This window comes from Cygnus olor, chromosome 5 (assembly GCF_009769625.2).
Source record: "Cygnus olor isolate bCygOlo1 chromosome 5, bCygOlo1.pri.v2, whole genome shotgun sequence".
Lineage (NCBI taxonomy): Eukaryota > Metazoa > Chordata > Aves > Anseriformes > Anatidae > Cygnus > Cygnus olor.
In genome coordinates, this window is record NC_049173.1 from 58,297,655 (window position 1) to 58,310,969 (window position 13,315).

Genomic DNA, 13,315 nt, shown 5'->3' on the forward strand with positions numbered 1-13,315 from the left:
AGGAGTATGTGTGATTCATGGTACTTATATCTGTGCGCTTGAATTTACAGTAACATTTTTGTGAGGTGTTGTAAAATCTCTATGATGCAGCATCCGTAGTTTCCCTTTGTGTACACAAAATACACCAAGGACTGTGGTAGATGAGTAAGTATTTCTCTATCATTAAATGCTATCATTAACTGCTGGGGTATGCAGCATTTGCAATTTTTCATCTACTGTGCTTTTTTCAGAGTAGGGTCTTTCTTGACTTACCCATTTTAGTCATCATTTCTAGACTTAAAAAAAGAAAAAACTGCCATAAAAAGGCAAGGTATGCAGATCCTAACTTCTGCTGAATAACGCAGCAAACATAGTTAATCACTGCTGGTCATTCAGACAAAGCACTAACAGAACAGCTATTTCAGTCACTTACACAAAGGTAACAATTTATGTCTTATTTATACTCCTTTCTGCTAAGGTTTTGCCCTTTCACCTCAAAGGCAAGCATCATTGTTTTTACAGCTGGCTTCACGGAAGCATTTGTTTATGAATGGCTATATTGCTTCCACTATAACTGTACATGCCATCCTCTCTAGGAATTCAGTCAAATGTCAGACCTCATTTTAGCACATATACCCAGAGCTGTCAGTCATCAAAGCAGCGGCTCTTCCTCCCCTCTGCCCCCAGCGCTGCCCCATGGGGACTGCCCAGGTGACGGGCGGAGCACAGCATCCCCTGAGCCATCCTTGCTCAATCCTTCCCCACTTTCAAAGTCTAGCAAATGCCACAGGGCTGTTATTTGCAACCAGGTGACCGCATGTGGGGAACGGCTTCCCCTACAGCAGACCCTACAGACACCAGGGCTGTTCCAGGAATTCCTTCACCAGGGGATATGAAGGGATGTTAGTCTGCGACCTTGGCTCTCAGGAGCATGAGTACAGCCAGCACTGTTACTTAATTCCCAGTGACCTCCAAAGCTTCCAGCAGGGACGCAGGAGAGCAGAAGGGATGAACTCCTTCCTCATAACGCTCAGGAGAAATCTCTTGCAGAAAAAGGCAGAAAATTTCATGGTTGCCTTGCAGCTTTTCTGCTCATCTCTCAGCAGGAAATGCAAATAGCAAATGCCTCTTAAGGAGTGGGAGGATTCAAGGGTAGCACACAAGGGAGGGCAGCCCAGATGAAAGTAAGGAAGCACAGTAACTTTTTAGCATGTGCAGCTCTGTTTTAATCTAAAACTCTTCATCTTTCTGTTGGCAGTTACACACACACACAAAAATAATAAAGGGCAACACTGAGGAGAAAAGGAGTTATTGTACCCTGGTGCCTGGCTTGTAATATTAAAGATTGTGGTTCATTAGAAGAGACGTGTATAACCCTGGGGCCTTGAAGGTTCACTCATCATAAGTCACAGGAAATTCAAAAGTACAGAGTGTTCCTGAGGTCTCATTTGTTAATTTCATTATCTTGGGAAGAAATGAAGCTCTGGAAAAAGCAGGTGAATCTCTACTACTTTACATCCCCGTGCTCTCATTTGTCTTTCTTTTCTCTGGAGCTGCCATCCCTCCCCCAGTTTGAAGTCATTTTGTTCTCTCCTGCGTTGGCTTTGCATCTCCTTGCCCCTCTCCTTGCAGTGCTATCCCCTGTTGTGCTGCTTTGTTCCTTCTCTACTACAGGCCTGTCAATAGGAAGAGAGGCTTTAGGAGCTGTCACCTTGCAGCTGGCAAGCAGAACAGAGAAGCAGGGCAGCTCCAGGAAGCGAGGCACCACAGCGAGCCCCAGCAGCTCAGCGCCCAGCGCGACCCAGCACACGGCCAGCTTTGGGAGCTGCCCTGCCCTGGGACACGGCAGCACAGCAGTTCCTCCAGCGCTGCACCACGAGGCTGAGAGATGCGGCTGCCTCTCGGCCTTGTCACCACCCTATGGAGAAAGACTTTCGGAACAAGTACAGCTTTTCACCCTGCCATGCTCAGGGTGACAAACAGGACAAAGAAAACACAAATTCCTCTTCCAACAGAAGTTGAGCTCTGACAGGAGTTCTCTTCCCCTTTTTCTCCCCACCAGTAGTACCACATTGCCCACAAATACAACAGCTGTCCTCTGAAATCAAAATATTCCCTCAATATAACCAGTGCAGGCTTCAAGCACTTCTAACAGGCAAGCTGGGAGGTGGGGAGTAGGGGGGAGAAGAGACGGTGTTGCCCTGGTTTTTGTTTCACAGTCCTTTTGTGCCAGGACTTTATCGCTCCGGATACGTAAAATCCATGCAGAATTTGTCAGAGCTCAAAGCCTCAGCTTCACCCACTGGAACAAAAGGGTTAATTAACAAGCTACACAGGCTGCTCATAGCCAGTAAGAAGCAACCATCTATTTTTCTTTAATAAAAAAAAGTCAGTAATTCTTGGAACATTTATTAACCCCCTAGTATTGGCAATTACTGTAAGATAAAGGTCTGCCAGTCTTGCATTAACATAAATTGCTGCATGTTGCTTTTCTACTGCATAGTAATGTCCACAATACTGTGAATAAATGCTAACATTTGGGTTTTAAGCTTGATTCAACCCCTCAATCTAATGTTTTTAGCAGATCTTCATTCTCACAGACTGGCCACAAAAAAAATATCATTTTCTACAAAGCAAAAAAAAACGCAGTAAGGCATTTCACTGAGGTACCGTTTTTGTAGCTCAGTTTAAGGTAATCTCACACACTGAAAACTGAAACTGAAAAGAGGAAGGGGGGTGCGAAGCACAAAACCCAGAGACCATTCCTGCTGTCTGTCAGCTTCTGTAGTCACATACGACATTAAAAAAAGAGTGGTGATTAAAAAAAAAAAAAGTCCCTGTAATAGACAGGACACTGCCAACCAGCTTTAAATTGAATTACACAGCCTGCTAATCTTTATGATGAAATAAAATTTCTTTGAACACTACACATTATACTAAAATCTGCAGTGCTTTCTCCCCCTAGCCCCAACCTCTCTCTGCTCGAAACAACTCCTCCACCCCCTGAAACCATTGTTCTTTCTGAGCAGGAATGTGATGCTCTGCTAACCAAAAGACTTCTTATTTTAATTAGATATTGTTAATACGACGAGCGCGATGTGAAAATTTAAGTGACAGGAGTTTTTGCACTTTGCATATTTTGATGCAACAATTAATTTCTGTGACAATAAACTGATGGTGACTGCTTTCCACTGGAATCCTTCTCACAGCTGATATGTGTCTGCTGCAGCAAGGCTCGTGGAAGAAGCTGATGACAATGCCCACAAAACTTTCTATTTGAATAGTGTTACTTGCTTGATAACTGGTCAGTGCAACAACCATAGATATGGGGGAAAGAAGGAAGTGAAAGAAAATTATTTTGATTACTTTAAAAATCTGTTTTCATTACGGTCTGCTATTTGAAACCTGATCATTCCCTGCCCTTTTAAGACAACAGCAGACCAGGGAAACAGATCCAAGAAATGACTGAGCAATTATTGTGATTGAAAGCCCTGTTCAAGACTTGTGCAATACCTTCCAATGCTCTCTTGCTCCTCTCCTTCATTGAAAATTACCAAGTGAATACACTAGATTTGAACACATGAAGAACTACTTAATCTAGAAGATTATTCTGTTTGAAAGCATATTTAACCTGAGTCATTTTCTAATGGCTGTCAAATAACACTTCAGTATTTGGTTTGGCTGATTGCGTTTAGCAGTACACAACTTGTATAGAGAATTTTACACCGTATCTCCAGTAAGTAGGTGACTACAATATAAGAAAAAAAGCTCAAAGTTTCTTTGTGTGCCATTAACAGACAGTAGAAGTAGTTTCTTGTGAAATTTCTTCACAAAAAGTTGCCAGGAGTAACAAGGGCAAAACAAGAAACAAGTGATGAGATATGAATAAATTCACGTGGAATTTCTGCATAAGCACCAGTGTTATTCAGTGGAAACTTTGTGTGGAAATAATAGTAATTTATTTTATTTGATCTTTTAAGTTATACATTAAGGGGTCTGTTGCCCACAAATCATGTAATAAATATCTGACTCAGAGCAGAGGATAAATATAAAGAAGGAACTAAAAGAAACATAGAACAAAAGTAGGAAAAAAAGTAGGGCTCTTGCATTTTTCACCTTTTCACTGTAGATTGCTACATCAGGAAAACATTATTCAGCCTATTACAAAAAAATGCACCTGGCTGTATTTTCCTGTTATTTTATAAATACAATAAAATGCAACATGGAAATTACTTCTGTGTTCCGCTGAGAAGAAAAAAATTAAGATCAGTATTGCTATGCCTAAAAAAGGTATATGCAAACAAAAGCTGAGAACTGATGATTAACTTGTTCAAGCCATATGGAAATTTAGAACTAAGTACAAATGAGAATTCAACAGTGACATTAAACAGTTCAAGTTAGAGCAAAAGCAAAGGAAATATTTTTAAGAATTCATATTGCAATAAAATCTAAATTAACTTGGAAGAATCCTTATAAAACCTTACCGTAAAGATGGAATGAGATACATATTCCAGAAAACTAAGTAAGAAAAACCAAAACTTGCCTAAGACTCTAAATTCTATCATATAAATGCTTTTTTGTTGCTGTTATTTTAAAAGAAATTGCATCAACATATTCCATGCTCATAAAATTCTGCATGTATTGCCTATTAGAATTACTAAGCAGGTGGATGTGTTACAACTGTCTGCGCAAGCTTGCTGGTACACCATAAAGTCTCTGTTAGTCTCCAGTTCAGAGCATCTCCGAAGCTGACAGCCGACCTGGTCTGGCCCTACAAATCACAAAGAGCTCCTAAAGGAGCTTTCTTTTCTAGATGTAAAGAGGAATGCAGGTACCAACCTCTTGCTAAAATACATGTAGTCCATTCCAGTGTCTGAAGCCTGAAGTAGCTCCTTGCTGAAATCACTCACAGAAGACATAGCTGTTTTCAAAATTAGACTAATAGACACTTCAGAAAGTTGCTTCCCTCTCTCCCAGAACAGCTGTGCAAAACTCATACTTACAGGATTAAAGCTACCTCAGCATTTTCTTTCACTTGCAATGAATGCCATTTTTTTTTCCAACTGTTAAAGAGTTTTGTTCATCAAAATGGTATTTTATGTTTAGTCACTTAATTATTCATTCTGGCTAAAACAAGTAGAGCAATATAGAGTTCAAAATATGTTCCAGATGGTAAAAACACAAATCAGAAATAAATCATTTTATAAAAATAGGAAGAAATTTGTTTTTATTGCCATAATTTTCCTTTAAAATATGCATAAGCTTCCTTTTGGATCTAAATTAGATTGGAATACTTTAAGCTAATATCCTCTGAATTTTGAAAAACCTAGAGCTGATTTGTTTTTGTAAAAAAAAAAAGTCTCATGTCAGATGTTAAGATAATTCACATCTGAAATACACTTGTAAGGAGCAGAAGTTCTGAATGACAAACAGTTGGTCATAGTGAAATTGTTTTCAGTGCACAGAATCAAAAGGAACACAGTCACACAAAGCCCTAAGTGAAATTTCCCTGGATAGCAGATCAAGGCTTGGTAAGATGAGGGAACAACTGAGCCTGACAGAGTGAGAAAGAATATATGAAGACTGTGACCCTGAATTTTAAAATGGTGATAAGAAAAGAGCTTGAATTTATCATACTATTTTGTTACAGCTCTTCCCCCTCACCCCCATTAAGTATATTACCTTAAAGATCAAAGACTATTTTGGCAGGTCCTAGCTGACAATTTTGGACATAATTTCAAGCTTTTACAGGAGCTAAATGAAGAAATGTAAGTGTAGACAAAACCTGTCTGTCCATGCCTCCACACCACATTTCAGAGCGCTTCTTGTCTTGTCATTTTTTCCATGTTACAGCCAACACTTCCAGCCTGAAGCAGCTATTTTCTAGAATTAAACGTTCATACATGAGTAGTAACATGGACTGTAACATCAGTCCTACTAATAGAAAAATAAACTTTAAAAGAACCGACAATACATTTCTGAGGACCACGTCCACACATGCTGAAAGTAGCAAGAAAAACACATTAAAATAGTATAACCACTCTTTTCTTCTCACTTTAAGTAACATGATAGAGGAGCTACACCATGGGAAAAAAAAGCTGAATTTTTATTTTAGTTGTATCAACACTAAACACAAAGATATGTTACAGGTAAATAAGAACTTGTTACAGTCCAAACCCATAGGTAATTGGTCACAAAAGCGTTCACAGAATTCCTCAACTCCTAGGATAACAGGGCAATGATAGGATAGAATCTGAAACACACATTCAAAACAAAAACAAAACATGAAAGAAAAAATGTAATCAGGCTGCCAAATCCTTGAACAACTGAGAAAAAAAAATCTAGCCAAATTTTACTCTCACTGCCACAAGTTGTTAACTGGCAGTAATTTCACCTACTGGATTTATCCACTGGCCCTACAGAATTTTGCCTGGTTTGTCCAGTAATACACCTTATATTAGAAATTTTGCATTAAAAACAACAACAAAACAACACAGATCATAAATAAGAGAGAACTACAAGAAAAAGATAATCTGAAGAAAAAAATGTCTTTTTCAGAAAAACGATTAGAATGGATGCAAATTATTCACCCAAGTAAGGATCTGCACAATCAAGCCCCTGCTAACTGAGACCAATAAGCATATCACTCATTGAAGATACATCTACCCGAGTTTAGCTTTGCTTTCTTTTCATTTCAATTCTTCTGAGTTATTCAATCCCTTCCCATCACACAGGAAAGGAAGTATTATATTAAGACAGAGCTATAATTAGACATTCCTGTATTTCGTTTCCCATATATGACTGAATGAGAATGGCTGAGGAAAATATGAACAATGATAATAATGGTATGTTGAATACATTCGGTAAGAAATACACGGGGCATATAATAATGTCATAGTTCTTCCTCAGCACAAACTGTTGTGTTTACTGCAAGGTCAGTTAAGTTACTATCCGAGATTTTTAATGAAAACAATTATAAATTTAAAATAACTGTGTTTAAAGCATTTAACAGTCACTGAGGTCAAGTGATTATAGCAGTTACAAGACCCAGGGGACGTGTTCACACCAAAACAAAGTGAATAAATTACCTCAGCCAGTGTACGCAATCACTAAGTGACCACAGAGGTTACTCAATGTATGAGCCTAGATGACTTTCATGCAAAACCAATAATGAAAATTTATCAGGCAAAGGGAAAAAAAACACAAGAATTAGTAAAAAGTTGCATGATGGGCTGAAAGCTAGGAAGAACGGGAGGGAAGACATGAAAGCACGTTCTGTGATTCAGCTGCAAAAAGGAGAAAGAAGAATGAATGTTAATGAAGTAGATGGACAAGATGCTGAACATTTTGCTCAGGTGAAATATGCAAAGACTTGCAAAGTTATGCAAGACCCACTATTGTAAAGTCACAGGGTTGATGGAACTGCTCTCAATCCTATGCAACTCTGACATATGTAACAGCCAGTGAAATAAAATCGAGACAGGAGTTAAGAATCATCACCCTTCTCCTGTTAAGAAAATTATGGAACCGTCATTGTGTTTTTGTTATCCCATTGTATAATCCTAGTGGAGAGATAAGCCCCTGTTGTTTCACCACAAAGCAGGTAAACTAAGCTGTAAAATGAAGTCTAGCTTTAATTTTGCTTCATTCCCTAAAGGTAGAAGCGATAGAAATGCCTTGTCTTTATTACTGCTTTACAACAGGTTTGCCAGGGAAAAAAAACAAGCATGCAAAAGATATGAAACCCCTTTCTGTAAGGACAATCTTGTATTTGATGGGAGTTCTCAGTGCATTGTTTTGGAATAAGGTTCCTACCAAATATGATGAAGAAAGATGCTTTCCACTGTATGGCAGCAGAAAAAGGAATCCTCCTCGTCCCTGCCTGCCACTGGTAAGTACTTTTTATATTATTACATGTCACTTCACAACCTTGAAGGTATTAATTTTCACAATATGCACAGCAAATAGTAATATGTGATTACTCCCAGCTTACAGACAGGAGCCTGAAATAAAGTGACTAGAGGACGTGCATGAATTCATAGCGTTTTGATTCCAGATGAGGAGAGGGCAGCACCGGAGCAAATATTCACCATTATGACATGACTCCACAGGGGAATCAATTTGCAGCCTCACTTCATACTAGAAACCTAATAACCAGCATTGTTTTATATATAAAGATGCAAGAGTAGACTCTGTGCATGTGAAAAAAAAAAAAAAAAAAAAAAAAAAAAAAACAGACACACACCACAATGAAATACCAGAAGAGATTTTCTCTGTACCTGAAATATGAAAGCCTGAGGCCGAAGCCAGCAGGCTCTCTCACAGCTTCCAGCCAGTTTCAGTGACACAGACTGCCAAGGAATGCAAAACCTGCTTTCTCAGATAAATACCACACTGACTTCTGCAAGAACTATATATATGTTAAGAAAGCCCCATGATAAATTATTGAGGCTGGAACAAAACCTATTTCAAGGGTTATAATCCTTCTGTTGCAAATGTTAAACCAAGGATGTATGATAAAATAGCATCATCATGAAATACCTGTTAAACCTAAGGGGAATGCCAAGTGGCTACTGATACTGTAAGAGTCCCTGTGAAAGACTAAGAACGTAACAGCAGCTTACTTGCTTTGGCTTTCAGCAGTAAGTATCGAGTTAACATTTTCCAACAGAAAGCAAGGGACTTGGGCTCTGAGTGTATCAAAATACTTGTGTAATGACCTGAAGTCCGAAGACAAACTTTGGTAGGGGCAGACTTCATAAGTCTACACCCTCCAGAAAGCAATTCCTTTCCTGGAGCTGACTGATACAAAACCCATCTGTGGCAACTGAACCTCACTGCAGAGCAGTGCTGCCCTGCCCACCTTCTCTACAACAGCTGGAACTCAGTGGAGACCACACTGCCCGACCCCAGGGAAGTTGTGCAGCCTCCCACTGCCCTTACATTGCTTGCTCCTTCTCTTCCTCTTTCACAGTACTTGAACATTTACAGGTCACCCCAAAGAATGCATAAAAAGGAAAATTATTCTCCTATTGTGTCTTCCCTCAACCTATGTACACATCCACCTATTTCCCATACCACTTCTTTTTTCCTAGCCTTGTGATTACATTCGAGAGAAAGGATAGTTTTGAGGCCATAAAATCTGGTACTGCTTTCTAGAAATAAGATCAGTAAAATGGAATTACAGTAATACAGCAGTACCTGAGAGCCTCAGTCCTGCATGCACAGCCATAAAAAGACGGAAAAGCATTCTTTAAAATTAGGCTAGAGAAATCAGAGGAGGCCGTAAGAAAGACAGAAAGAACAGTGTGGAGAAAATGCAAAGGTAGGTAAAAAAGACAGACTACGAAAGCTCTTTTATTTAAAAATTGCTTTTGTAAATCTTTAATATTCTTTACTTATCTCTTGAAGGGTCAGCCAACGAACTCCAATGGAATAAAATTATGCTATTAAAGACATGTAGAGATGCAGCCATCATAGAGCATGCAAAGAAGACTGCAGTGACTGAGGTAAAGCATGATGACAAAGCCATGCTTTCAGAGGTTTTTATGTAATGTTCTACATTCATTCTAACATTTTGGGAAGATCAGCTGCTTGAGTCACTTTCACCTCCGAGTATTTCTAGCACAAGTGGTGACATGGCAGTACCCAGCCAGCCTACCAGCAGCATTTGTAATAGGAGCATCATGCACACTGCATGAGTTCCCTTCCTTCATTTTGGTCTTCTGCCATTGCAATCTAACTGCCTTCATCTGCAGCAGCAAACCAGCAAGACACTGCTGTCAAACATAGCAGAATACAAAATGCATTCAACCTAAGAGTTGTTGAGTATCTGCGTTCAAAATTAGAACCAGAACTCTAACTCAAAGGGCCAATCATGTTGCCACCACAGTAAAATTCTGCTCTTTCAAATAAGATTTTGATTTTGTCATCCTATGCTGTGGGGAAAAGGACTTTCACCATTTCTGAATATGTTGTAGCTTTCAGCTGTGCTTTAAAGTATGATAAACCTGAAATGCAGCAGGCAATAGCTTTGGATGTGGACATTAAAGCCCACGGCATCAACTAATGGGACACGGAATGCATTCACATTAGGTGTCACCAGGCCCTTAGTGCACACAGAAGGTTACACAGTTGTTGTTCAGGAATGACAGAATCTTTTCCCCAAAGACAATGCACAGATACAGTGAAGTTTCTAAAATTGTCTTAATTAACAGAATCATACTGAAAGTAGAAAGAGCACATCACATGAAGACAAGTGAAGTAAAGGTAGGGGGGATTTTCAAGTACTCTAATTCAATTAGGAAGCAGTGACTGACACTTGGACAGGAGAGGTTAATTGGGGTCACCAAAACGCAGTAATTCCTTACCTAACCAGTCATTAAACTTCTTAACCTCTGAGGGCAGTCCCAGTTCGGTGAAATCGCCCGTGTGGAGAAGGATGTCCCCATAAGGCATCTGGATGCCATCTGTTCTGGAGTGTGTGTCTGAGACGCAGACAAATCGCGTGTGGCCCGCTGGTTTTGGAGTGTCATAGGGGATAGGGTCGACCCTAAAGCAGACACAAAGATCTCGTAACAGTTACAAGATTAAAACCCTCCCATCTCTTATTTCAAGTATTAACGCAAATCAATCTATACATCAGTGTGCACACACACACATACACACCCATTTACACGCAGCATGCTGAAAGAACGACTTTGGTAACAAGGCCAAAAATCCAGAAAGGATCACAATGCTTCTCAAATACTTACCTGGTTAAGGACGGAAGATTAAAAACCACACAGATACAACTACTTTTCTGATGTTAAAATAAAGCACTGGGAAAAAAATGGGGGGGGGGGGGGGGAATACTTTGAATTCACATAGATTTTTCCCCAACATCTGCCTTATAACTGAACAGGTGCATGGACTATTAAATTACAAATCTTGCAGGTGGGCCAGCAACAGGCTCTCACCTGAGCTGAGCTTAGCATAAAATTTCATCCAAGGGCATGGGCACTCCTACTGATTCCAGCACCAGTATTTGTTTACACTCACTGAGGATGAAGCCTTTGATGAAGCCTGTCAATTACGGAGTTGAGCCTAGTGACAACTTCTTGCTCTCACAGAAAATCCTGAGCTCATCTTTCAAAAACCTATAAAGCCACAAGCTGATGTGCTAGAGCACTAAACAAACATTTTTTTTTCTACAGTCAATGATGTTAAAAATTTAGTTCAAGTGGCTATTTGCAAGTTACACATTTGTTAATGTGATCTCATAAGCTACCTATGATTCAGCATAGCAGTTTGGTTTTGAGGGTTTCTTTGTCTGTTTTAATTTACGCAGAACAGAGAAAAAAATTATTATTTTTAAGAGACAAGTGTTTTATGTATATTTAGTTGTTAGAAGTTCTAACTTGTATCATAATAACTTAAAATGTAAAAGGCAACCCATTGCTTACTTTGGAACAACAACTGTCTGCTAATATCTCCAATCATCGCAGCAGCACAAACAAACCAAGTATTTTAAAGCACCCAAAATAATGGTATTCCAGGACTTACTGGGACAAACTGACACAACAGTAACCGTTCAAGAATTGGTGCCTGAAAGTAAAAAGAAAATCAAACAGACTTTGTTTTGCTCTCCACAATGGCTGGGAAGAAAAACAAGAAAATTCAGACTTCAGATGTGTTCCTGTATTTGATGAACATTATTTACTAGATTTAGTATGCTAAGTTAGTATTTACTATCTGCTGAACTGTGTGATAACTTCCACTAATGTCTTTAACTTCAGCTCCCTGCATTAGTAAGACTGCATTTTTCTAGGTACCATAACAGTTCAAATTAAAGTGTATTTCCCATAGATGTACCACATTTGGTTGCCATGGACCACTGAGCTTATTTGTAAAATTCATGCTCTACAAAATTATGTTTATTTTAATACAGTCTTTATATTAAAAATAAAATGTCACTGTAGGCCGGGCAGGATGGAAAGGTTCAGTTTGGTAGGTAACTTTTTCTTTTTCAGTACTGCACCTCCTTTTCTCCCCAAAGCACCATGTATGATTACTTGAGCCACACAACTGGTTACCACTACAGAGACCCAACGTAAAATCTGAACTCCAGCAATCAGTGAAATCTTATTTTCTAAAACAGTTAGATATTAATAAGGTTATTACCATAGCAGAAAGCTCACTTATCCATTGCAATTATACTAGCAAGATGGGCAGAAATTTAACTGTCGGCCATAGCATTCTTGTATTTGGTGTCTTCCTCCCAGTTACTGAAGGTAACTTGAGGCGTTTTAGAAATATGTCACACAGTAAACATGGGTTCTATAAATCGATATTTCTACACTACCAAGCATGTTTTCTCCAGACAACACAAAATATGAACACCAACTTTCATTACCACCATATACCTTACTCAGATTGTCTCTGCATGAGCTATGATCAGTGTTGCCTGCCTCTGGGGAGTCCAGTTTGCTCGTACACAGCAGCTCTGCTTTTGCTATTCTCTGCGGTTTATTCCGAAATAAACTCTCTTTTGCTTTAGACAATCTGTACTAGAGTATAACACCAAAATTTGGTTTAGGATTTTTCTATTCATGCAACAACTTACTTATAGGAGATTCTATAATCAAAATTCATTAAGTTCCTGACCCTTCTCTTTCTCTTCTTTACATACTCTATGATGTTGCCAAGTAACCTTTTTTCTACATCTTAGCTTAATTTCTTCTCTTATTCAGTAGTGCTTGCCCACTACGTATTTGAAAGTGAGATACTGACTGTTATTGTGTTCAGCTCATCAATTTATCTTACTCAAAACAGTCCTTCAATAGAAACTTAATAAAGGTGGCGTTATTACCAGTCCTAAAGACCCAAGTTTCCTTTTCATCCACAGCTACAGTATGAGAAACACTAATGCAGGATTTGCCTTTATCACTGCATCATGAGACGACTGGCCTCTGAATTTAAGAGATCACCTACCGCAGTAGGCAAAGCGTTGCGCTTTCACAGCTTTTGGCAGCACACAGCTCGCTAGCAGGCCCCTGCCTAGGTTGTGAGCATCATCTATTCCTTCGGTTGTCTGCTCACCTCATGACCCAGCAACTGGGGATTATAGGTTGGCATTTCTAAAAGCCCTGTAACAGTTACGCACCTGACCCTCACAGCAACCCAACAGGAAATAATTATTTCAGCCCTGCCCAACACCAGTCTCTACTGAATCTACCAGTCTCTGCTTGGGTAGCACATCCCTAAGAAGTCCAGCAGATTCTCCCCCATTGCTCCTACCACCATACATCCAGCTAACTGACAACTCCTTCACTAACAACACTTTTTTTTTTTTTTT

The 13,315-nt window shown here is 39.3% G+C and overlaps 1 protein-coding gene across 11 annotated transcripts in view; it reads right to left on the reverse strand.

Moving 5' to 3' along the window:
• The window catches only part of MPPED2 (metallophosphoesterase domain containing 2), a 196,117-nt gene that overhangs the window by 58,072 nt on the left and 124,730 nt on the right, over positions 1-13,315 (reverse strand). For 9 of the 11 annotated variants that reach the window (XM_040558436.1, XM_040558433.1, XM_040558437.1 and 6 more), the window contains one exon: positions 10,350-10,531. In XM_040558436.1, the coding sequence (XP_040414370.1) occupies positions 10,350-10,531 (182 nt within the window). Of the gene's footprint in view, positions 1-10,349; positions 10,532-11,523; positions 11,566-13,315 lie in introns of all 11 variants that reach the window. The other 2 variants (XM_040558442.1, XM_040558443.1) reach the window with 1 other exon arrangement.